At 43.6% G+C, this 25,892-nt stretch overlaps 2 protein-coding genes across 2 annotated transcripts in view; both read left to right on the forward strand.

Annotated features, from left to right (window-relative positions):
* The window catches only part of mgl (low-density lipoprotein receptor-related protein megalin), a 34,107-nt gene extending 16,102 nt beyond the window's left edge, over positions 1–18,005 (forward strand). Inside the window, exons 2-13 of the mRNA XM_018020496.2 lie at positions 1,393–1,515; positions 2,230–2,361; positions 2,637–2,891; positions 2,963–3,217; positions 3,372–3,488; positions 3,548–11,764; positions 11,850–14,318; positions 14,442–14,696; positions 14,918–15,801; positions 15,869–16,470; positions 16,552–16,651; positions 16,728–18,005. Of these exons, the coding sequence (XP_017875985.1) occupies positions 1,393–1,515; positions 2,230–2,361; positions 2,637–2,891; positions 2,963–3,217; positions 3,372–3,488; positions 3,548–11,764; positions 11,850–14,318; positions 14,442–14,696; positions 14,918–15,801; positions 15,869–16,470; positions 16,552–16,651; positions 16,728–17,003 (13,685 nt within the window). The 3' untranslated portion in view covers positions 17,004–18,005. The remainder of the gene's footprint in view (positions 1–1,392; positions 1,516–2,229; positions 2,362–2,636; positions 2,892–2,962; positions 3,218–3,371; positions 3,489–3,547; positions 11,765–11,849; positions 14,319–14,441; positions 14,697–14,917; positions 15,802–15,868; positions 16,471–16,551; positions 16,652–16,727) is intronic.
* The window catches only part of RpL37-1 (ribosomal protein L37-1), a 63,773-nt gene that overhangs the window by 35,069 nt on the left and 2,812 nt on the right, over positions 1–25,892 (forward strand). The window lies entirely within an intron of this gene.

Genomic DNA, 25,892 nt, shown 5'->3' on the forward strand with positions numbered 1-25,892 from the left:
AAAGATCCATTGTTTTAGTTTCTTATTAGGATAAAAAATAATGGATTTCTTGTTCCAATCCCTCTAATATAACATTAAAGAAAAATATGGCAGCGAGTAGAAACTGGGACGTTTACCTTATTTACTTATTTTCGTTTACTTAATTAACACCACAGAAATCGTTCGATTCGAGACAAACATCTGCATTTCTATTATCGATAAATGAGATAGTTAATGAAAAAGTTTTAATAGAAGTTGGATAACATCGCAGCTGTGGTTTTAATGAAGATATCTCGCGCAATTATTCTTGTAATTATAATCGCGCGAGCGTGCAACGAGTATTGGGAACAGGGTTGATTCCCATGTGCCCGTTTATTCCATAAATTTCGTAGAAAGTTGCATTGTCTCTCTTTGTACCTGATTTCTGGTATAAAAAAAATTGGTACGCTTTTCTTTTAAGTCAGTTAATTGATCACTGAATTAGCTTAAGACTGCACGAGCTCTGAGACCTCTGGCAAAAGTTTAAGAACTGTACATTATAAAAATCAGTAAATAATTCCTTATAGATTTTATAAGAAGAATTGAAAACGTAATGGCTTTTCTAAGGAGCTTAGCTTCTAAGAGATTTCTCACAATGTTTTTTTAATGTAATATCTAATAACCGTTGGAATGTTTTGGCTTGTACAGTCTTAGCCAAGTAATTGATCACTGAATTAGCTTAATCGCTGTTGTCGGTTTACGCACGATAAGAGAACTTTCCTCGCTTTCCGAATGTCTCTCTACTTTTACCTAACGTTTAAATCTGACAAATAGCGTCTATTAAGAACATGTGCAATCCTGTCTTTGATTATGCCGAGAGAGTTTACGCTCGGACGTATAATATCACTTCCTTCCTTGGGTCCGGTTGTACATTCGTTACAAGATGTAATTACGGTCTTTTTTTTTAATTTCCCTTTGGTGCCTGATAGATCTTATCTGCGAATCGGCGGGGAACAGGTTTGCCGGGAATCGTTGCGGTATAATTTTTATCATCCGGCTGAAAATCGTTCGATTCCGCGAAGCGAATTATTTTCGCCCGGCCCAGGAGGACCTTAACAGCATCCATTGAACTTTTCACCTATCACGCCATCGATGCACTCGAGCCATCCAGTCACGAGTGTTCCTATTCCTAAGCAGCTTTCAAATTCTTTCTGATTTTTTATAGATTAGAAATTGGCGAAGACGTTCAGTCGATTAAATTCGATCATCCTCAGATTTTGTGTCTTCAAGCAATTATTTATTTTTCCAGGAAATTATTTATTTATAAGGAAAATATTTATTTATGTAAAGAATTATCTTTCGCCTTATGAAGATGCGAAATTTTATTAGTATATTATAGTGAATAATGGTAGTTGTTGCTTGGGTTCTGTGTAGCTGATGGCAGCGGCTGCGGCGTGAACAGCTTCAAATGTTTGGACGGCACCTGCATACCGAGCACCTTGGTCTGCAATTATCAGAAGGATTGCGATAACGCGGAAGATGAATTTCAAGCGTGCAGTAAGTAGTTCTTCATTCATTTGTTGGGAGGATTGCCGGAAAAAATTAGCCTGACTTCCGGTTCCGGTGCATAAGAACGCACGAAACTGCGTGAACAAAAACGTTTCCGGATTCGAATCCTCTTCGATGCATTTCCGTCACGCGTGAGACTTCATAGGAAAAAAAAATGCAGACATGGGATTAAAAACTATTATCTTCAACACACAAGTATTAGAGTATCAGTTGTTTAACACCAGGACTACTTTTATTTATCTCTATTAAAAATCAGTCATTTTGAGTCATTTACTGTGCAATTTTTCTATAAGTGCACTAAATCTGCAGTCTAATCATTATGCAATCCATTTTGATTTCATACGTCGTTTGTTTAATTGATTTAATTATCTTAATAACGCTTATAATGTCATTTACTAATTCATGATGTAAATAGATTTAACTAGTAAGCAAGAATTTCTAAAATTCCTTCCTCTGAATTAAGAATACATGCATATATTAATTTCGACTCGAGGTTCCTCAAATGAACAGTACATATTTGGATAATAACAGAGTTAGATAATTTTATCTGCGTTATGCAAGAGTAATTAAAACAAGACGTTAAGTTAAAATGGTAGGAATAGAAAATTTATTGATTTCTAAAGCTGTGTACTCTCATTTTCTGACTTCTTATTAATTAAGAAAATATGAAGAAGTTAATTGAGTAAATTTAATTTTGTCCAGCGCCGCCGGATTGCGAACCTGGCCAGATTACCTGCGGCCAGTACATCTTCAATAAAACGTACTGTATACCTCCCCATCAACGATGTGACATGACTGTCGACTGCGTCGACGGGACCGACGAAGCCGGCTGCAGTGAGTATTTGCCAATTCACTCTGGAGCGTTAACACTTGTTGCCCGAGATCTTAATGTCACGCGATAACAATGCAAATGTTGCATCGCAGATCGGAATGATAAGGTGACTTTTCGTTAATGACACAACGTCCTTTAATGATAGCATCTTTTATGTAACGCGAACAAAACGTGTGATAATAAAAACAGACGTGCTTCTGGTAGGGACGAGGGAAAGGGAAATGGAAGAAAATTTGTTCGGTTGCATAATTCCTGTTACTTAACCGCGTACGAAAAGATTACAGGAAATGCCAGCCGGACGACTTCCGGTGCGGCAACACGACGCCGGAGCTGTGCATCCCGAAGGAGAAGAAGTGCGACGGTTACCTGGATTGCCGCAACGGTCGGGACGAGGAGAAATGCGAAAACAACTCCAAGCCGGCCTGCAGGTTGGATCAATTCAGGTGCAACTCCACGCAGCGTTGCATCGAGCAGTCGGCCAGGTGCAATTATAAGGACGACTGCGGGGATAAGAGCGACGAGGAGAATTGCAGTGGGTCTCGGTTATGTGAAAATCGAATTAAATTCGTAGATCGCTCAGAGTATTAAGTCGTCTATCCTTAGATTTCCAGCCGTGCACGATCAATCAGTTCCCTTGCGAGAATTCCCTCTGCATACCGAAGTCGTTCGTCTGCGACGGCTACAAGGACTGCCAGGACGGATCCGACGAGAAGTCCTGCACCACCACTTCCTGCCCGCGGAACAAGTTCGTCTGCCCTAAAGGAACGCCCGACGGGAAGCCGCTCTGCATAGACCGAGCCCAAGTATGCGACGGCAAGGCCGACTGCGAAGACGAGGCCGACGAACAGGCTTCTTGTTGTAAGTATTTCAAGCCACGGTATTTCGAATGTTTAATAAATCTTTGTAAACTCTTCTGTTTTAACTGACTATAAAATGGATCCGCAGACCAGGTATTTTCTTACAATTCGAAGATGAAAAATCTAGTTTTTAACTTGGTGAATTCTGTTCACAGCGTCGGACGTGTGCGCATCGTTATCGTGTCGTTACAAATGCCGGGCGTCGCCTTCGGGAGGCATCTGTTATTGCCCTGCGGGCTGGGTCCTCGCGAATGATTCAACGACCTGCGTAGGTACGTCGAACCGCCTCGCGCGCATGTAACCGAGTTACAATCTTATTTTCTATGTTCAGATCGCGACGAGTGTTCGGAATGGGGCTTCTGCGAGCAGTTATGCGAGAACACGGAGGGTTCGTACACCTGCCGGTGCGCCTCGGGCTTCGCGTTGCAGGGTCGGAACAAGTGCCGGGCGCAGCAGCACCCCGGCGTGAAATTGGAGCTCCTAATCGCCCAAGAGAAGGCAGTTTGGAGGATGTCACCAAACGGGGAGGAGAAGACCATCGTCGCCAATACCACTGGGGCCAGCGGAGTGGACTACTTCTATTCCAGAGATCTCCTCCTCTGGAGCGACATCAAAACGAAGAAAGTGCATTCGGAGCCTCTGAACAGCGAAGACTCTAGTTCGAGAGTTGCTATTTACTTGACCAGCTCGTGGAGCCCGGTGGCCATCGCGGTTGACTGGATCGGTGAGAAGTTGTATGTGGTCGACTCGATGGTTCAGAAGATCGACGTGCTGGAATTAGACGGGAGATACCATGGGATCGCTCTGAGTTCGAACCTGACGAACCCAACTGACATCAGTTTGGATCCTACGGTTGGTTTAATGTTCATCGCCGATAGCAAACAAGTGATAAGGGCTAACATGGACGGGACTGTGGCCTTCCCAGTGATCTTCGAGGATGCTTACAAAGTCTCCGGAATCGCTGTCGACGTGATCGCTCGGAGGATCTTCTGGTGCGACTCTCAATTAGATTACATCGAGACTGCCGATTATTTAGGAAAGAACAGGGTTATGGTGCTGAGGGGACCGCACACGCCGTCGCCGACGAGATTGACACTTTTCGAGAACAGAATCTATTGGACAGACGGCACGAAGCAGGCGATAATGAGCGTGGACAAGACAGAGGGCGATTCTTCTATACAGACGGTCTATAAAATGAAAGATGCCAAGGGCATCAAGGCGCTACATTCTCTGACTCAACCGACGGTATCCAATCCTTGCGGGAATAATAACGGCGGCTGCCAGCACATGTGCATAGTTACTGCGGCCAGTGATCAAGATAATAGATTGGGCTATCGATGCGCCTGCGATATGGGCTGGCGCCTGTCCAGCGACCAGAGGAATTGCAATTTAGTTCAGGAATTCTTAATGTACTCCCAACAGAGGTTCATCAAGGGCCGGGTGCTCGATCCTGTTATGGAGGGATTCAGCGACGCAATGTCACCTGTCGTTTCAAGGAGAGCGAGGTTCGTCGGTTTAGATTACGACGCACATGATCAGTACATTTATTACAGCGACGTTCTCCAAGACGTGATTTATCGAGTTCGTCAGAGCGGCACCGGCCGGGAAGTAGTCTTGGCTAGTCAGAACGAAGGTGTGGAGGGTCTGGCGGTCGACTGGGCTGCCAAGAACTTGTATTACATCGACTCTAGGAAAGGGACGTTGAACGTTCTCAGCACGAGGAATGTTACGTATCGCAGGACGCTTTTGAAGAACTTGAAACGACCGAGGGCAATCGTTATTCATCCTAACAAAGGGTTTATCTTCTTCTCCGAGTGGGACAGGCCTGCGAACATCAGCAGAGCTTATACAGACGGCACGAACTTGATGGTCTTCAGGAATTTGACTTTAGGCTGGCCAAACGGTTTGGCTATCGATTTTGCGAAAGATAGGCTATACTGGTGCGACGCTCTCCTCGATCACGTCCAGCATTCTAATTTAAATGGTACAGACGTAAGAACGGTGAATTCTAGATTGATCCGGCATCCGTTCTCTATAGCTATTCACGAACAGTGGATGTACATCACCGATTGGAGGCTGGATGCTATCATTCGACTTCACAAAGAAACCGGAGAACAAGAATCGATTCTTATACGGCAACCAGAAACGAATAGGTTGTACGGTGTGAAAGTTTACAGTCGCTATATACAGGCTTCGTTGCCGGATCACCCGTGCGCTGTTAACACCGAAGGGTGTGAAAAATTGTGCTTCGCCGTGCCACATAATAGCGGCAGTGAGTACGACACGGGGAGATTAACTAAAGTGTGCGGTTGTCCTTATGGAGAAAGCCTTTTACCTGAAGATTCAAAGAGCTGTGTGCCAGATCCGGTGGCCGAGCCGCCTTTGGAGGCTTGTCCTAACGCTTGGGACTTCACCTGCGCGAATCAGAGATGCATTTCACATACCTGGGTCTGCGACGGGGAGAACGACTGCTTGGATAACAGCGACGAACGAAATTGCACGAAACCTACCTGCCCTTCGAACGCGTTCCAATGTAAATCAGGCAGATGCATTCCCATGGGATTCCTCTGCGATTCAGAGAACGATTGCGGTGACTATAGCGACGAGGTCGGCTGCCCGAACGTGACTTGCAGCGCCAATCAGTTCACCTGCGCTAATAATCGATGCATACCTAATACTTGGAAATGCGATTCTGAGAACGACTGCGGGGACAGTTCGGACGAAGGCGAATTCTGCGTGAAGATTTCTAAGACCTGTTCCTACTTCCAGTTCACTTGTCCAAGGTCGGGTCACTGTATACCGAGGTCCTGGGTCTGCGACGGGGACAACGACTGCTTTGACCAGCAAGACGAGATGGATTGCCCACCGGTCACTTGTTTAGGGCCGCAGTTCACCTGCGCGGATCAGAAGATGTGCGTCCTTGATTCGTACAAATGCGACGGTATATCAGATTGCAACGACGGCAGTGACGAGGTCGGCTGCCCTTCCCTAGCGCCGGATCAGTGCAACACCGATAAACAGTTCCAGTGTCTCAGCTCCGCGATTTGCATCCCACGTAGCTGGTACTGCGACGGTACCGCGGACTGCCCGGACAGATCCGACGAGCCAGCATCTTGCGGACAAGTCGGATGTCAGCCAGGATTCTTTAAATGCCGGAACGAGAGGTGCGTGTTCAAGGCGTACATCTGCGACGGGAAGGACGACTGCGGCGACGGCTCCGACGAGGACACAGAGTTACACGCTTGCACCGCGCCGCCGTTTAAATGCGACTCGCAGCAATGGAAGTGTCCCGACGTTACGGACGTTTGCGTGAACATCACCAGCGTCTGTGACGGCAAACCAGACTGTCCTAACGGCACCGACGAGGGTCCGGTCTGCGATTTCGAAGAGTGCAAGTACAGAGGAGGTTTCTGCAGCAACGGGTGCATCCAGACGCCTCTGGGCAAACAGTGCACGTGTCCTCCTGGCGAGGAGCTCAGCAAGGACGGATATACTTGCCAAGATATGGACGAATGCGATCCTCCCGGTCGTTGCTCTCAAGTTTGCGTTAATATCAAAGGCGGATACTTCTGCTACTGCGGCGAGGGTTACACTTTGGAGAAGGACAAGCATACCTGCAAAGCTTTCAACCACAGTGCGGCGTTCTTAATCATATCTAATAGGCACACGATTCTAGTAGCCGATCTGCAGGATCAGGCGTTAGAACGAGTGCCTATCAACGTCGTGAGCGTCGTCGCGACCGCTAGCAACATGCACACAGGTACGATCTTCTGGTCAGATATGAAGCTAAAGAAGATTTCTAGGCTAGACAGAGGTAGCGACCCGGAAGACGTGATTTCCACCGGACTAGACTTGGTCGAAGGACTTGCCTACGACTGGATCGGCAAGAACTTGTATTGGCTGGACTCAAAATTGAATACTATCGAAGTAGCTAAAGAGACTGGTGCTAGTAGAATGATATTAGTAAAAGAGAACATCACACAGCCTAGAGGCATGTGCTTAGACCCGAGTCCTCGAGCCAGGTGGCTGTTCTGGACAGACTGGGGTGAGAATCCGCGAATTGAAAGGATTGGCATGGACGGTACTAATAGATCAACGATAATAAACACTAAAATCTATTGGCCGAACGGTCTGGCGTTGGATATAGCGAATAAGCGAATATACTTCGCCGACAGTAAATTAGATTTCATCGACACTTGCCTCTACGATGGCACCAAGAGGATCCAAGTATTAGCTGGCTCACATTATCTCCTACATCCGCATTCTCTGACTCTGTTCGAAGATACAATGTATTGGACGGACAGGCAACTGAACCGAGTTTTATCCGCACACAAATTTTATGGTGTCAATCAGACAGTAGTTTCGCATTTAATATCCCAGCCATTGTCTATACACGTTCATCATCCCGTTCTCCAGCCGGTCAGTCCGAACCCTTGCGCAACTGCTACATGCGCTCACCTTTGCCTATTATCTCCCACGGACCCCCAGGGCTACACTTGCAGATGCCAAGTTGGATTTAAATTACAACCGAACGGCCAGTGCACGCTAGAAGAAACTCCTTATTTAATGGTTCTACGTGGCTCTCAGATCGTCGACGTATCCTTGTTACCGGGTAGCACGAAGACCGGATACATAAGTCCTGTCGTCGGGGTCGAGGGTGGTAAATTCATCGACTACGACCGAAAGGAGAGAATGATTTACTGGTTACAGACTAAGGATGACGATGAAGAGAACGGAACGATTTTCATGACTCCCTACAGTGGTGGCAACAGGACAGAGTTCCCAAATCCATCTGGCGACAGTGGAATCGTTGGAGCTCCGTCTGCCATGGCGTTCGACTGGCTAGGCAGGAATTTATTCATTGGAAATAAATACGCTTCTAATATAGAGGCGATTAAAGTAGATGGTAAAACGAGGTACAGGACGATAGTTCTGGCCAACGATGGGAATAAGACGTCTGTAGCTAAACCGAAGGCCATGTGCGTTGATCCACTAGAGGGTCACGTGTTCTGGGTAGACGACGGGAGTTTCGGTATTCCTATGAAAATCGGTAGAGTAAATATGGACGGAAGTAATCCTATAGTACTGATTGAGAACGTTGACAAACCAGAGGCTATTACAATCGACATCCCCAGTAAGACTATCTACTTCAGCTCTTCCTATCCGGCTCTGATCCGAGCTGTTTCAACGGACGGGCAAAATATGAGGACCATCGTTTCAGAGAACATAGCTTTACCAAAAGCACTGGCTGTCCACGAGTCTAAATTATACCTCCTCGATCCTCGATATGATAAAATCGAAAGAGTCGATCTCCCCGACGGTGGCAACCCCACTACGATAATTGACAACGATTCTGAATTAAAGACACTGAGTATTTACAAGAAACGTGTCACCGGGGCTCATCCGTGCTTCGTGAACAACGGTGACTGCAAACAGATCTGCCTCCCAGCTTCCGGAGGGACCAGGGTCTGCGCTTGCGGCATGGAGTATCGCAAAGTCAGCGACACTACCTGCGAGCCGTTCAAGACTTTTGCGGTGGTCACTCAGTTGGACGTAGCCAGGGGGTACAGTCTTAAAGATGCGAAGGAAGCTATGGTGCCGATCGCAGGCGTAGGACATCATATCCTTCACGTGGACGTCTACAGCGCAGGGAACTGGATCTACTGGGTGGAGTTCAATCGAGAGATATGGAACGGAATTTTCAGGATCAGACCGAACGGTACAGAGTTGCAGCATATTGTGAAACAGGGGATCGGCTCGAACGGTATCAGAGGCCTTGCTGTAGATTGGGTCGCCGGCAATCTATATTTCACAAACGTGTTCCCCCACGACAATTACGTAGAAGTGTGTAAACTGGATGGAAGTAATAGGAAAGTACTGGTGAAGAAGACCATGGATGCTCCTCGGGAACTAGCCGTGAATCCTATCAAGCGATACCTCTATTGGATAGACTATGGCCAGTATCCTAGATTAGGTAAGGCTTATTTGGATGGAAGCAACTGGACACCGATAGTCACTTCCGGCATCAGCACCCCACGCGACATAACGATCGACCCTGCCACACACGATGTCTACTGGGTAGACTCTAAACAAGATACGATTCAGAAGTTCGCTTACACCGGTGGAAGGCGCGAGATTATCAGGCGTAATTTACCGAACCCTATGGGCGTCGCTATTTATGGTAACGACGTTTATTGGGTCGACAGGAACCTCGCCACCGTCTTCAAAGCTAGCAAGCAGAGTAACATCAGTTTACCAACAGTGGTCAGATCAAATTTACCGAAGCTGAGGGACATAGTAATCTTCGATGAAAACAGTCAACCGCCTGATCCAACGAATCCCTGTTCGCCAGAAGGACACGCAGGCTGCGAACAGCTCTGCTTCGCCATGCCTAAGGAAATGTCGGTTCCCTACAAATGCGACTGCTCGGTTGGGAAGCTAGCAAGCGATGGCAAGAGTTGCGAGAATGTCGACGAATATTTAGTATTCGCTACGCGGACAGAGATTAGGTCGATTGGGTTGGACCCGCAGAACACAAGCGTACCGTTTAATCCTGTAGGAAACTTGACAAACGTTGTCGGCGTCGACTTCGATTATCAAGATAAGAAATTATTATTCACTCAAATCAGGCCCTGGGCAAAGATAGCATGGATGCAGGCGGATCATCCATCTTCCTTAGACATCCATCCGCTGATCAACAAAGGAATCAATCCTGAAGGAATATCTTATGATTGGACACAGAAGAAAGTCTATTGGACCGATTCTTCTAATAATAGTATTTACGCGATGGATTTAGATGGGACTAATTTAGTAATGATTGCCAGAGTGGACAGGCCTAGAGCTATCGTAGTCGATCCATGTAACGGATCGCTTTACTTCACTGACTGGGGTCGCTTCGGAACGTCTGGAAAAATCTTTAGGACTACCATGGCTGGTTCTTTAAAGAAAGCTATTATAGACAAAGATCTTTCTCAACCGAGTGGATTAGCTATCGATTATGAAGACCGTATGCTGTACTGGACCGACGCAGTCAGGGAGAAGATAGAACGTTCACAATTGGATGGAAGGAATCGACAAGTCCTGGTCAGTGCGACCATATATCCTTTCGCTATAACTGTTTTCAGGGAGCACATTTATTGGACTGATTTACAATTAAGAGGAGTTTATAGAGCTGAGAAACACACAGGTGCGAACAAAGTGGAGTTAGTTAAACGTTTGGAAGATTCGCCGAGGGATTTGCATATTTATTCAGCGGCGAGGCAACAGTGCAAAGTGAATCCTTGCAATATAACAAACGGCGGCTGCGATCAATCCTGCCATCCGGGTATAAACGGCGCGGCTGAGTGTAAATGCGACGACAACAGTAGATTAGTGAACGAGGATAGAATGTGCGTACCCAAGAATGTGACCTGCGACTCCAGCAAGTTCGCTTGTCGAAACGGGCGTTGCATCTCGCGGATGTGGGCGTGCGACGGCGACGACGACTGCGGCGACGGTTCCGACGAGGACACCAATTACTGTTCCTATCATTCTTGCAGCCCGAACGAGTTCAGATGTAACAACGGTAGATGCATCTTTAAAACCTGGAAATGCGACCACGAGAACGACTGCCGGGACGGCAGCGACGAAGAGGGCTGCGTGTATCCTCCTTGCGCCGCCGAGGAGTTCACTTGTGCCAACTATCGCTGTATCCCTCTATCGCAGGTCTGCAATGGTGTTAATGACTGTAAGGATAACGTCACGTCGGACGAGACCCATGAGCGTTGCCCTAGGAACACTACTTGTCCGCCTCATCATCTGAAATGCGAGAAGACTAACATCTGCGTAGAACCGTATTGGCTCTGCGACGGGGACAACGATTGCGGAGATAACAGCGACGAGAATCCGTTGCACTGCGCTCAGAGGACGTGTCCTCAGAGCAGTTTCAGGTGCCCTAATCACAGGTGCATCCCGGCTACTTGGTACTGCGACGGGGACGACGACTGCTTAGACGGTAGCGACGAACCACGGGGTTACTGTCAGTCCGAAGGCAGAACTTGTTTCGGTGATTTGTTCACTTGTGATAACGGGAATTGCATTCCAAGGATCTATATTTGCGACGGTGATAACGACTGTTTGGATCACTCCGATGAGGACGAGCGTCACCAGTGCAACGACAGGAAATGCGACGAGGAGACAGAGTTCACTTGCACTGCGAACAAAGTCTGGAACAGGGCTCAGTGCATCCCGAAGAAATGGTTGTGCGACGGTGATCCCGACTGCGTCGACGGTGCCGATGAGAACGTGACCTTGCACCACTGTCCCACGCCGGCACCTTGCGCCAAGAATCAATTCACTTGCAATAACGGCCGATGCTTAAACGAGAATTGGCTATGCGATCATGATAACGATTGTGGGGACGGTAGCGACGAAGGGAAATTCTGTAACTCGAGGTACATGCCTTGCACCTTCGACGAATTCACTTGTCATAACTTCAAGTGTATAAGAAAGCAGTTCCGGTGCGATGGTCAGGACGACTGCGGGGATCATTCGGATGAAGATGGATGCGGTAAGTATTCTAGATTATTACATAAAAAGAAAACGTTTGCTTGTATATTACCAAAAATCTGAAAATTAATTCATTTAATTCACAGCACCGAAGGTGAAGAACACGACATGCCCGAACCCAGGCGAGTTCATGTGCGCGAATGGCAACTGTATCGACCAACGATTGGTTTGCAACAAAGAACCCGACTGTGCAGACGAGAGCGACGAGCCTGCTCACTGCAACGTCGACGAATGTATCACAGTCGAGACGAATCAATGCGCCCACAAATGCGTCGACACTCCAACGAGTTATTATTGCGAGTGCAATCCAGGATACAGACTCCTCGACGACGGTAAAGCCTGCGAGGACATAGACGAGTGCACCGAGACGCCTCAAGTGTGCAGCCAACATTGTCAGAACACACCGGGAAGCTTCTACTGCAAGTGTAACAACTACTGGTACGAGCGAGCCGCCGACGAGCACACTTGCAAGAGGAGAGACAACATCAAACCGTGGATCATCTTCACGAACAAATACTACGTACGGAACATGTCGATTGACGCGTCGAATTATAGTCTGATGCATCAGGACTTGATCAACGTCGTCGCGCTGGACGCAGATTACTCGGAGCAGATGCTGTACTTCTGCGACGTGACCGCTAAGACGATATTCCGGGCGCCGATCGCGGGAGGGGAGAGAGAAGCGATTATCAGACACGACAGCCTCGGTTTGGAGGGAATAGCGATCGACTGGGTCGGTAGGAAACTATACTGGCTCGACCGGCACTCGAAACACTTAGACGTGGCCGAGCTGAACGGCACCAATCGAAAAACTCTCTTGACTTCTATATCTGATCCACGCGCCATCGTCGTTCACCCGGGCACAGGGTACCTCTACTTCACGTCGTGGCACCTTCAAGGATACATTGGAAAAATGGGAATGGACGGAAGTAACTTTACAAGGATTCTCACTTGGGACGACGGTATAGCTTGGCCGAATGCGTTGACCATCGACTACTTCACTGATCGAATCTTCTGGGCCGATGCTCATTTGGATTACATCGCGTTCGCCGATTTGGAAGGACATAACAGACGTAAAGTTCTCACTGGTAACGCCGTGCCACACGTTTTCGCTATTACTGTATTCGACGATTTAATTTTCTGGACCGACTGGAACCTGAAGGCTATCAGCAGAGCAGAGAAGTTCTCCGGTGCCAATTTGCGAGTTCTTAGAAACACCACTCACAGACCGTACGACATCCACGTTTACCATCCCCTTAGACAATTGCCTTATGAAAACCCCTGCAGGGAGAATAATGGCGGATGCTCGCATCTGTGCCTCATCTCACCTCCCGCGAGCTCCTATTTATTAGAGGGTTACGGCCAACCTGGTGTCACCTCATATAAATGCCAGTGTCCGAATCAGTTTACTCTGGACAAAGACGGCAAGACCTGTAAAGCTAATTGCACGTCTGGCCAGCACCGATGCGGTCCTCCAGATGAGAAATGTATACCCTGGTACTGGAAATGCGATGGTGAAAAGGACTGTAAAGACGGTTCTGACGAACCTAGCAGTTGCCCAGCTCGCGTTTGCCGACCCAGCATCTTCCAATGCGCGAACGGAAATTGCAGGCCGAGCGTGGCCGTCTGCGATGGCGCGGACGACTGCGGGGACAAGAGCGACGAGGCCCACTGTGCATTGGAGTGCGGCGAACTGGAATTCAAGTGCAAAAGCACTGGTCGTTGCATCCACGAGTCTTGGAAATGCGACGGGGACACCGACTGCAAAGACGGTAGCGACGAGGACCCTGCGATTTGCCATAATCGACAGTGCGACCCGAGCACCGAGTTCACATGCAAAAATGGTAGATGTATCCAGAAGGTATGGATGTGCGATGCGGACAACGATTGCGGCGATGATAGCGACGAACCGGCGTACATGTGCCGACAGAGGAATTGCACGATCGGCTGGCAGCGTTGCCCCGGCCATGCTAATTACCGTTGCATACCTAAATGGCTGTTCTGCGATGGTAAAGACGATTGCCGCGACGGATCCGACGAACTCCCGGAGAATTGCCCCAAGTGCGATCCGAAGATGGACTTCAAGTGCGCCAATAACAGATGCGTGCCTAAACAATGGCTCTGCGATTTTGCTGATGACTGCGGGGACGGCAGCGACGAGGCGGAGACTATGTGCAAGGGTCGCTACAGGGAGTGTTCGGAGTCGGAGTTCAAATGCGATAACGGCAAGTGCATAGCTTCTAGGTGGAGATGCGACAACGAGGACGATTGCGGGGATAATAGCGACGAACATGGTTGCCAGAAGTTCGTCTGCAAGGGAGATACGTTCCAGTGTGCCAGCGGACACTGCATAGCGTCGTACTTGAGATGCGATGGGACAAGAGACTGCAGAGATATGAGCGACGAGATGGGATGTCCGCCGAGGTATCCGGGTGGAAGATATTGTCCACAGTCGATGTTCCAATGCGAGAATAATCTCTGCGTGCAACTGAAGGATATATGCGATGGAACGGACGACTGTGGTGACAATTCCGATGAGAATGCTGGCATGTGTGGTAAGATTTGTCATCTTTGTTTATCGTGATTACCGATAATCTTGTTAGCGTGATTAACGATTAGCTTGTTAGTTTAATAAATAAATAAATTCGTGGTAAATCAGATGATTTGATATGTTCCAGCGAACTTCAAGTGCGACACATCGTACAGATTCCAATGCGCCAACCACAAGTGCATCGCTAAGTATCAACTGTGTGATGGTATTGACAATTGCGGTGATGGTTCTGATGAGAATAATATGACCATGTGCGCTACCAAAGTCCGGCCGTGCGATCCCCAAAGGGAATATACTTGCGCTAACAAGAAGTGTATTGACCGATCGAAACTTTGCGATCTGGCAGATGACTGCGGTGATACTTCCGATGAGCTGGGCTGTCGTGAGTATATGTATTTTTGTTCACCCTATGAATGATAGAGAAAACGTTCTTTGGAAGTGTTCTCGCCTCTTTGTGTAAAGGCTTCTGTAGGCTTGGTTAGCTTCCATATCTTTCTCCCTTTGTTCTGTTCCTTAATTTACCTCCTAGATAACAAGAATTCAGCTATCCCTTAAGAATCTTACGACATGTTCAATGATTGAATCATACATTTTTCGTCACAGATCACAATAAACCCTGTTTGGACAGCAACAAAGGCGGCTGCTCCCACTATTGCCACAACATCACCGAAGGCGGCTACATCTGCGCCTGTTACCGGGGCTACATAATATCTCAAAACAACCGGAAACTCTGCGAGGACATCGACGAATGCGCCGTCGGCCAGCACTACTGCTCTCAGATCTGCACCAACGTGAACGGCACCTATTCCTGCTCTTGCCGAGAAGGTTTCGAACTATCGGACAATCGCAGCGGCGTCTGCAAGGCCATAGACTCCGACGTGACGATTCTGTTCGCCAATGGACCCGGGATCAGAGGTTACGATCTTCGCAGCAGAGAAGAGATGGAAGTGATAGCGAACGAAAAAAGGGTACAGGCGCTGGACTTCGATCCGAAGTCTGAATACGTGTTTTGGATCGACGGTTATGACAAGTCTATCAAGAGATCGTACATGGTGAACGCGAAGGGTGGACAGGTGAAGATCGGTTACGCCCAGGATCTGAACATAAAAACTGGTTCGGGTCTCTCGAGTCTAGCGGTCGATTGGATCTCCGGCAATCTTTACTGGGCGGAGATCGATCATACTGGAAACTCGTTGTTCGGGCGAGTGATGGTCTCGAAAGCGGACGGTAGATACCGTCGAAGCTTGATAACAGTCGGATTGGAGATCCCGACTTCGATTGTAGTGGATCCGGAGCTTGGCAAAATCGTTTGGGCCGATGCTGGAAATCAGCCCAAGATCGAAACGGCTTGGATGGATGGCGACAGAAGGAAACAGCTGGTTACGGAAAGAATCGCGCATCCCATTGCTCTCACTATTGATTACTCCATGCAGCATACTCTTTATTGGGCCGATATTAAACTCAACACCATAGAATCCATCGAACAGGTAAGTTTTTTCAGGTAATTCTAATATATGAAGTCGAGTTTTACTATGGAATGTCTGCCTCGTTTAGGATGGATTGAACAGACGGATGATCCTGAAGGGAGAGAGCTTGAGGCACCCGGTTTCCTTGGACGTTTTCGAGAGCAACCTCTACTGGGTCGCGAAGAAAACTGGTGAGCTGCTCAAGCAGGATAAATTCGGCAGAGGAGTTCCGGAAGTCGTCATCCCCAACGTACAAAACCCGGGCGGAGTGAAGGTGTACCACCAGGAGAGATACAATATCTCATTGAGGAACGTCTGCCACGAAGATCAGTGCACGCACCTGTGCGTCCCGATCCCCGGTGGCAGTCGGTGTCTCTGCTCGGACAGCATCGGTCCTCTTCAGCAGAGAGAGACTCTGCAGAGGTCGAACGAACGTCATTGCGACGCGACTAACGAGAGACCGCTCCCGGCGCCGAGGATCTGCCCCTGTAGAAACGGCGGCCTGTGCGAGGAAGTCGACGACAAGCTACTGTGCGACTGTCCTTCTCCGTTCCTTGGAGAATTCTGCGAAGTTCTGCTGGGGGCCAGGGCGAACAATGCCACCGCTGCGATCGTAATACCGATTGTCATCTCTATTCTTATTCTCCTCGGTGTTGCTGCTGTTATTATGGTGCTCAAGAAACGGCCATTGTAAGTTTTCATCTTCTCGAATTCGTTTAATTGTTTAAAACAATTTCGCAAATTCTTATTATTTATAAAAATTTGTTTTAGCGGTAAGCCGGGAGGCCTTGGCAGTTTAACCGGTGCTCAAAGCGTGTCCTTCAGGCAAGGAAGCAACGTCGAGTTCGGCGTGCCAGCTCACGAAAGAATGGTACGTAATTCTTTTCTATCATACTTCCATTTGATGATAAATAGTAATATCACGACGGATCGTTTTTATCGAGCAGGAGCCACTTGACGTGGAGTACAATCTTGGCGACGTGAGCAATAAGAACAGGGACTTCAGCAATCCCATGTACGACGCGGTGAACACCGAGACCGGCGCCACGAACGGTACCAGCGCCAGCAGCATGTACGAGCTGCCGGCCGAGATGAAACCGTCCAGTGTGCAGCACAAAGAGCCGCCGCAGTTGCATCTGAAGAGGAGGGAGCTCGACCCGACTCCCATCGACTCGGGGAAGGACACCCAGCAGCTGGTCGAGGAAGACAAGTCCGAGTGTTAGATAGTTTAACTCATTCGCAGTGACGTAGTTAGAGATAAGAAGAACAGAAGGAGGAGTATGACTCGTTTGAGTAACGCAGGAACCGAGGGTAACTCTTTTTCACGATTCAGAGTTATATATTTATTTTCGTCGGGGGGGATTCTTAACGAACCACAAGACTGAGTTCAACACGAGGTATTACTGTGTCTGCTGATTTTTAAACGAGATAGGAAATCACGTAGCTTGATTCGAGGGTGAGGAAAAATTCAGGTGCGTCTGGCTACGCCACTGCTTTCACGTAGGGATGCCCTCGTATCCGTGGCACTTCTAATCTCGACCCGGTCATTTCCTTTATTTAACAACGAAACAATGTTGGAAACTATTTCAACACGGATTCAACGAATCATTCTCGTTTCTGTGTTACTATTCTGTGTCGCGAGACAGAAGTGCGACCGGTGACGAGTTAGTGTCATCTTAGGTGCGATTTGTAAGTCTTGTAAATACGATTATCGCAGAATATTAATTTCACGTTGTCCATGTACCATAACGAAGCAGAACATTCCATACTATATTCGGCGGGCAGTTCGAGGCGAACCGGGGGACAAGGGGGTGTTGAGGGACTGTTTGTAAGGGCCTCGGGAAAAGAGCGAGTCATATCACGGACCAAGTGTTTCTTTTTTCTTTTCTCAGAGAGGAACATAAAGAGAGGAGCGTAGCTTTCTCTTTATTAAGCTTGCTTGGCCACACGTGAGCGTTGTTGTTAAGCGTTTGTACATTTCTTTTTTTTTTATCTAGATTACGCGCGGGGAACGTCAGTGTACAGTTTTTCTTCCGTAGCAGCTGTGATCGTGAAATTAACAAATCGGTGAGGCATACGCGAAGCGGTATTTGATTTTACTTTTTAAACAAAAAACGTATTACGGTTGGGTGCGATTAACGATGTATGGGCTATATACTTAAACAATGCTGGCATGTTGAATTTGTTATTATAGATTCCTATTACTATTAAAAAGCTACCTGCAAAATTTTAAGTGAATTCGATAATAAAATTTTTGACGCTTCTTAGAACATATTTCAAAATTCTTCGATATTTCGAGAAAAAAAAAAAATTTTTTTTTTCCGAAATTTTTCCAAGGGGTACCCCTTCAGATTTTGCGAAATTTTCGTTTTTCGCAAATAACTCCCAAACCGTTGGATCTATGGGAAAATTGCATCAGACCTTTCTTGTAGAGGATGACGAGACCTACAATTTCCATATAAAAACTTTTTGCTAGCTTCAATAGTTTACGAGTAATTTGCAAAAAACTGTTTTTTCGTTTTTTGTCAATAACTCGCTAAATATTGATGCTAGCGAAAAGTTTTTATACAGAAATTGTAGATCTCGTCGTTCTCTACAAGAAAGGTCCTATGCAATTTTCCCGTATCTCCAACGGTTTGGGAGTTATTGGCAAAAAACGAAAATTTTTACCAAAAGTTCGCCGTTTCGACGGTGGAATGGTCGGATTTTGTCAACATCAATAAAATGCCAAATAATCATACGTAACTCGTTAAATATCGAAGTTAGAAGGCAAACAACTTTAATTTGAAGTATTTTTCGATATTTTGAGAAAAAAAACAAATTTCTAAAGTACATAAACTTTTAGGACTGACTGTATAGCCAATACATCCTTAAGCAAGAGCGAGAGAGGAATCTCCTTTTTCTTAATATTATATCGAAGATCGTAGTAGTATTTGTAATTTCGAGGTATACACCTGCAGATTATGTAGTTGAACGTTGCGAACAAATTATAAAGGATTGTTAACTCTACGTTGCTGTATTTTTTTAATCTAACATTCGACAGATTATAATTCGTGCGGAGAGTCACGAGTTGTGATTACAAAATGAAACGATGTCAGGAATTTATGCATGGCAATTAGTTGTCGAGTTTCTACTGTACGATTTTTATATATTCCAATGAGACGAGCGTTGTACATAGGTTTTACAGACGAACGAGGAAACTGAGCGACACTGACTCACCTTCTTTACAGATTATACATAAAGTTATATAAATATAGAAGTCTATATAAATATAAATATTATATGAAAATGAATATATGTATGTATAGGTATGTATGTGCGTATGGGTAAATTTGCAATGCGCATTATCATTCATCCACTAGAAAACGACTTTTTTTATCTCCTGGGCGGGGCTCCAGAGTGTCCTAATTATTATTATTATTATTTTAACTGTATCAGTATTTTCTGTATTTCTTCTTTTTTTTTTCTCTCTCTCCATCGACCCAACGAGATCTACGGCGATTGTTAATATATTGTTCGAATAATTAAACAAGTACCGTCCAAGAATAAACACTTAATTCCACCACGGTGCATTCCTTCCACTCACAAATAGGACTGGGACGAAGAGGAACGAAAAACATTTTCCTTAATTAAAATTTATTAACTGAACGTAGAAAAGCTATAATAGAATTTTAACGGGGTAATAACAATTCGTCAACAATTATACTGGTTAAATATCTTATCTTAGTCTGTAAGCTTATTTTTCGAATTGAAAAATATTAGTATATCAATTTGATACGCAATGGCAGCATATAAGAATTTATAAAATTCTGAGATGCATTGTTAAAGTCTGAGTATTTTTCATCACGCTGTCTCTCAGTCTCTTCACTACCTAGAGTACGAGAAAGTCACCCACACCTTCCCTGTGGTTAGGGACGAAGAAATCCCCTGCTTCTTGTAAGAGGCGACCAATAGGGGGGATTGCAGGATGTTAAAAACCCGCGTTGCTACTTTCAACAATAAAATTGTACATAATTTTACTCGACCTTGGCCGCGGTTTCTTCGTCATACTGAACCGAAGGTACCATCGGTGGTTTGAAACCATATTCCATCTTCGACTGCCTGAAGCTTCCAGTATTCACAGCTTCCTGCCTCGTCCTTCTCAAACTCGACTGCACATCCGGATACAAAGACTTCTGCATTCCAATCGAACCCTGTACCTTCCTCGGCACTGGACCCATGTATTCATCCTTAAGAACCTTATCCTTGTCAGCAGTCCTACCATAAGCAACCAAGTTCCCATTGTTCACAGCATAAGTCAATGTATTTGGATACTGGACACTGTACGTGCCAAATTTCTTTGGTAACACGTGTATCAGTTGTGGTTGCCTGCCATAAGGACGACTGATAGCAACATAACTACCATAAAATTGTCCTGTCGAGTTATGGTAATTCTGCTCATTGTCATAAGTAGGTCCCAAAGGTGGCTGGTAATTCTGTCGAATCACTTGGTAATTCCCATCGTTGTAAATCATTGGCCCAGACTTGGCGAGCTTCGTACTTTCCATCGGGTACCGAGGCTTCTCAATCTCCAGCGGATACGGCCTAGAAATGTGAACGGTCTTCTCCACGACCTTCTCCACCGGTATCGGAATCGGCACAGGCTTCTCTATCACCTTCTCCACAGGAAGCGGAACCGGTTGGGGCACTCGAAAATGGATCGGCACTGGTATAATTATCCTCTGAATGGCCATCGGTATCTTCTTCTCGATCACCTTTTCCACGTGGACAGGATAAGGGATTCTAATCTGTTTCTCCACGATCCTGTCAACCGGTACGTGCACCGGGAACGGTTGAGGGATAGTAATCTGTTTTTCTATCACTTTCTCCACAGGAAACGGCACCTTCTTCTCAACCACGTCGATCAGGTGCGACACATGGGCCTTCTCGGCAGGATATTGTGAACCCCTTACGTCCGTTGGCTGAACCTGAAGCGGTTCTTGTGGTCCTTGTGAAGTTTCCAGGTTCACCAAGCCTGGCAGACCTTCGACCCCTCTTGGCAGCTGAGACTTTGACGAAATGAAGTCACTCTGTTGGTCAGGGTTCACTCGGGAATATTTTACAACCGTCTGGTCGTACTGGGTGGCATCTGGTTGCTCCTTAGCACCAAAGACTTGTGTCTCAGACTGAGGCACCGTTTGGTCAACCTGACCACTGCCAGCAGAATAGATCACGTCGTTATCATTCACGTGGTATTCGTATCTATTCTGATCCTGATTAAAGGGAATGGCTTCGTCAAGAATCTCGTTGCTTTTATAAATATTCACTTGACTCGGTCTCTCTTTGAATTGACCTCTTAATGGTTTCTTGTACTCTTCTTGATTGACACGTTGTTTTACAAGTGGCTGGGAATGGGGAACGAACTCCATGGGATAGTGAATCTCATGCACAGGGGCTGCGTGATATATTTCCACTGACTTCTGAATCTCCACTGACTGGCTAGGCAGATTTGACGCCACTACTTCTGATATCTGTTCTTGCTCTATCGCTTGATCGTCTCCTGAGGTCGAATTCCCAGAATCTGGAGAATCGTTTTGGATCTGGCTTTCGTTGTTAATGTCAGATACTTGAGGTACTTCAGTTTCAGTCTGAATGTATTCTTTTATCAAGGGAACTTGGTCGTTTACTAAATTCAGATCCTGGCCTGCGTTCATTAAAGCAACACCGACTTGGAGTGGATTCAGAACGATAGATGATGCGATAGGGTATGAATTTTCTATCGTTTTTGATTTTGGTGTTTCAACCGGAGGCTCGGTTGGTCTTGAAACTTCGTTCTCGGTGTAATACGGAGTGGTAGTGTATTTCTTCTGCCGTGGGAGATCTGGGACTACTATAGGTCCTGAGAATTTCCCTAATGAAACCGATACTATTGGCCCTGCAGTAGATGAAGGGACATCCTTAGTTATAAACTGAGTGTCCGTGTGATTCTCTTCAGATTCCTCTAGTTTCAATCCTTTCTGGGATTCTGTAATCTTTGGTAAAACAAAAGGAAGTCGTTCTTTTGCATCAGATATGTTCAATTTCTTCGTTAGATAAAAACGAATGTTTTTCCTAAATTTTCTTTGATCTTCAGTGGACGTGGAGTCTAAAGACTGTTTTGGTCTGAATCGTCCAATGTGTTCGTTAATTCTTTGTCTGTTTGGCGAACGAACTCGTTGACCAAAATCTCCTATGCTTTCGATACCCAAGTTGTCTTCAGGAATCGTTTGATTCAAATCGTTCGAGCCATTTTCCTGCGGATAGTACTTGGTCGTCGCGGTTAAATTTTGTATTGGTATCTCTTGGGAAGGTATGTACTCCACGATGACAGTCTCGTTAGCTGCGCTTCGACTGGCCCTCGTGGATCTTGTAAAGTTACTTGGTACTTCGTCGACAAATGTCGGGTATGGGTCGGTTTCGTTTTTCCTGATCTGCTTAGGGAATTTAAATTGTTGCTGGTCGTTCTGTGAAATAAACGGGCAAAGGTTTATAAAATAAAATAAATAAATAAAATTATAAAATTGTTAAACTCTGGACTGAGGATTTTTAATATGAAATTATTCTAAAAAATTATTATAATGAAATATTAAATTAAGTTTTTATTTATTAAATATTGTATAATAACTTTTCTACGTTTTTGCATACAGAATGCACTGTTCAAAAATCAGTATACTTATGTCTCTTATAAATAGTTATAAAAAGTTTTAATCAAATTTCATACAAAATGAATAAAAATCAGTCTGTTTATAATATAATAATAAATATGTGTGACAGTTTAACTAGATTTCATAACTACCATTCACCTTCTACGTTTAAGTGAAAGCGTGAATAATAGTCCAAGTGCTTCTCATTTCTGATATAATAAATCAGGCACAAAACATTTTCCACACCCTCGTTACAAAAATTGCTTAACTGCGTCGGTGATTTTTCACTCTCGAATTTATTGCTTACTAGAATGACTCAGAATATTTTCATTTACTGTTAAGTTAGACTCCAAGCATCGAAAGTGAATCGTTTGCAATCAGGAAGGGAAAGCGAGGAAATCGCCATTACTCAGACTCATTCAAAAATCCTTCACAACGTGGAAGCGATAAGTCTTCTTCAATTTAAATACCTGTTGTAAATTATAATACCCACCGTTGTATGATTCCCATCCTTTACAATTTCTTCTTGCTCTTCAGTAACTGGTATCGTGTCTACCTTTGAGGAATTGGAAGTCTCTTCTCTAATTTCTTCTTTTACTTCAGTTGAGTTGAGTTTCTACAAAAGAATTGATTTTATAACAAATATAGTAAATGTCACCATTTTATTAACTTAAGTTTGTATGAGCCTTAAAGAAATGAAGAAATGACTTCGATGATTAATAAAAATGTTAGGTGAAACTTGCATCGTTCAATTTAATATTAAAACCTCTTTAAAGCTGAAGAAGAAATGCAAAACAAGGATTTCCTGAAAGAGATTTAAAGAAGATTTCCTGTATTGACTCGAATCTAATCTTTGTGTGTTTACGTCCATCAAGAGGATAGCAAATGCGAAACCTAACGTTTAAGTAAAGTAAAGTTGGTCAATCCAAAGTACAAATTGCTTCAGCAATATTAATAAAAATGACAGGTGAAACTTGCATCCAACGTTTCATTATTAAACACATATTTAGAAGAAGAAATGCAAAAGAATAATTCCTAACTCGAAGGCTATTTCCTGTATTGATTTAAACCTAATCTTCCATGTCCATGAAGAGGATGGCAAATAAGATATAAATTTGTTTAAGTGGAGTAGAGCCTGAAAATAATGTAGCTGGCCAGTTGAGATGAGAGAAAGGTGGACGTTACGGTACCATCGCTGGTCTCCCTTTCTCCTGTACCATTCGAGCGAGATGAAAGGCGAAACGGGAAAAGATGAGCGCCGCATTCTTGCAGCTAGCAAAAGAAAAACCAGTGAGAGTCGTGCACCGAGTCCTATTAAAAGCAAGCTGACCATTTTTTAAACAAATTCTAATTTAGAATATCAGTTTCATCTCAACGTGTCTCAATTCCATTCTGNCTGTTTGTAAAGAAAAATAATAGAAACCAAGGATGACTAGATAAAACATTTTTGTTATATAATGTTTGTGTCTGATTTAAGAAGAATAATAGAAACCAGGAATGACTAGATAAAACATTTTTATTATAAAATGATTGTGTGTCAGTTTGAATGAGGCTAATGTTTCTGCATTGACCTAATATAGTTCAACAAATTTGTAAATGGTTTATCGATTTTTGCGATTGTTTACGATGATCGACGAACGTTCTGGAGAACAGGTCTGATAATTGTTGGGAATAACCGGTGAACCGGAGAAACTCGGCGTCCTCTTCAGGTTTTTCATCCCAAAAGGGGAATCCTGGAATGGAGTCAGCCGCTGTTTTCACTTGTTCCGGATTTTGGAGAACTTTGACAATAATCGTTCTTTTTCTCTGGTCGGAGAAAACCGATATTGGTAAAAGAGAAATTGTCTAGCGAGCACAATGCCATTTGCATGTTTTGTGGTAAATAGAAAAAAATACCTCTTGGTCTGAGCCAATATAAGAGGCGGTTAAAAAAAAAATTGAAACTACATTCTCTCTCTCTTTGAGGGAAAGCAAAAGTATCTAAAAAATTAGAAACTTATTAGAGATGCAATAATGGTTTACAGAATTTGAGGCACGCGACCGACAAAGGACACTTTCGCTTCTTTATGACTTGTTGGCGGAACATAAAGTTGGTCACGAACGTGATTAAAATGTATAAATTCCTTGCATCAAGTAATTCCCCCTGCAATTATTTTAATTATTTTCATGCATCTGCCACGTGCATTGCGTGGACATAAATTGCATAGAAAGAATTTATTAATTAAGTAGAATTTAGATAGTGAGAGAAAGGTTTCAACCATAGTTAATAATTTATTTTTAATTTATTAATGAATAGTTATTAGAATATATCAATTTAAGTTGAAATTGAATTGAAGAATGTAAAAAAAGAAGATGGTGGATTTAATAATTTTTTTAATAATTTATTTTTAATTTATTAATGAATAGTTATTAGAATATATCAATTTAAGTTGAAATTGAATTGAAGAATGTAAAAAAAGAAGATGGTGGATTTAATAATTTTTTTAATAATTTATTTTTAATTTATTAATGAATAGTTATTAGAATATATCAATTTAAGTTGAAATTGAATTGAAGAATGTAAAAAAAGAAGATGGTGGATTTAATAATTTTTTTAATAATTTATTTTTAATTTATTAATGAATAGTTATTAGAATATATCAATTTAAGTTGAAATTGAATTGAAGAATGTAAAAAAAGAAGATGGTGGATTTAATAATTTTTTTAATAATTTATTTTTAATTTATTAATGAATAGTTATTAGAATATATCAATTTAAGTTGAAATTGAATTGAAGAATGTAAAAAAAGAAGATGGTGGATTTAATAATTTTTTTAATAATTTATTTTTAATTTATTAATGAATAGTTATTAGAATATATCAATTTAAGTTGAAATTGAATTGAAGAATGTAAAAAAAGAAGATGGTGGATTTAATAATTTTTTTAATAATTTATTTTTAATTTATTAATGAATAGTTATTAGAATATATCAATTTAAGTTGAAATTGAATTGAAGAATGTAAAAAAAGAAGATGGTGGATTTAATAATTTTTTTAATAATTTATTTTTAATTTATTAATGAATAGTTATTAGAATATATCAATTTAAGTTGAAATTGAATTGAAGAATGTAAAAAAAGAAGATGGTGGATTTAATAATTTTTTTAATAATTTATTTTTAATTTATTAATGAATAGTTATTAGAATATATCAATTTAAGTTGAAATTGAATTGAAGAATGTAAAAAAAGAAGATGGTGGATTTAATAATTTTTTTAATAATTTATTTTTAATTTATTAATGAATAGTTATTAGAATATATCAATTTAAGTTGAAATTGAATTGAAGAATGTAAAAAAAGAAGATGGTGGATTTAATAATTTTTTTAATAATTTATTTTTAATTTATTAATGAATAGTTATTAGAATATATCAATTTAAGTTGAAATTGAATTGAAGAATGTAAAAAAAGA

Source organism: Ceratina calcarata, unplaced genomic scaffold, assembly GCF_001652005.2.
Source record: "Ceratina calcarata isolate Rehan_Ccalc_2016 unplaced genomic scaffold, ASM165200v1 scaffold229.2, whole genome shotgun sequence".
Classification (NCBI taxonomy): domain Eukaryota; kingdom Metazoa; phylum Arthropoda; class Insecta; order Hymenoptera; family Apidae; genus Ceratina; species Ceratina calcarata.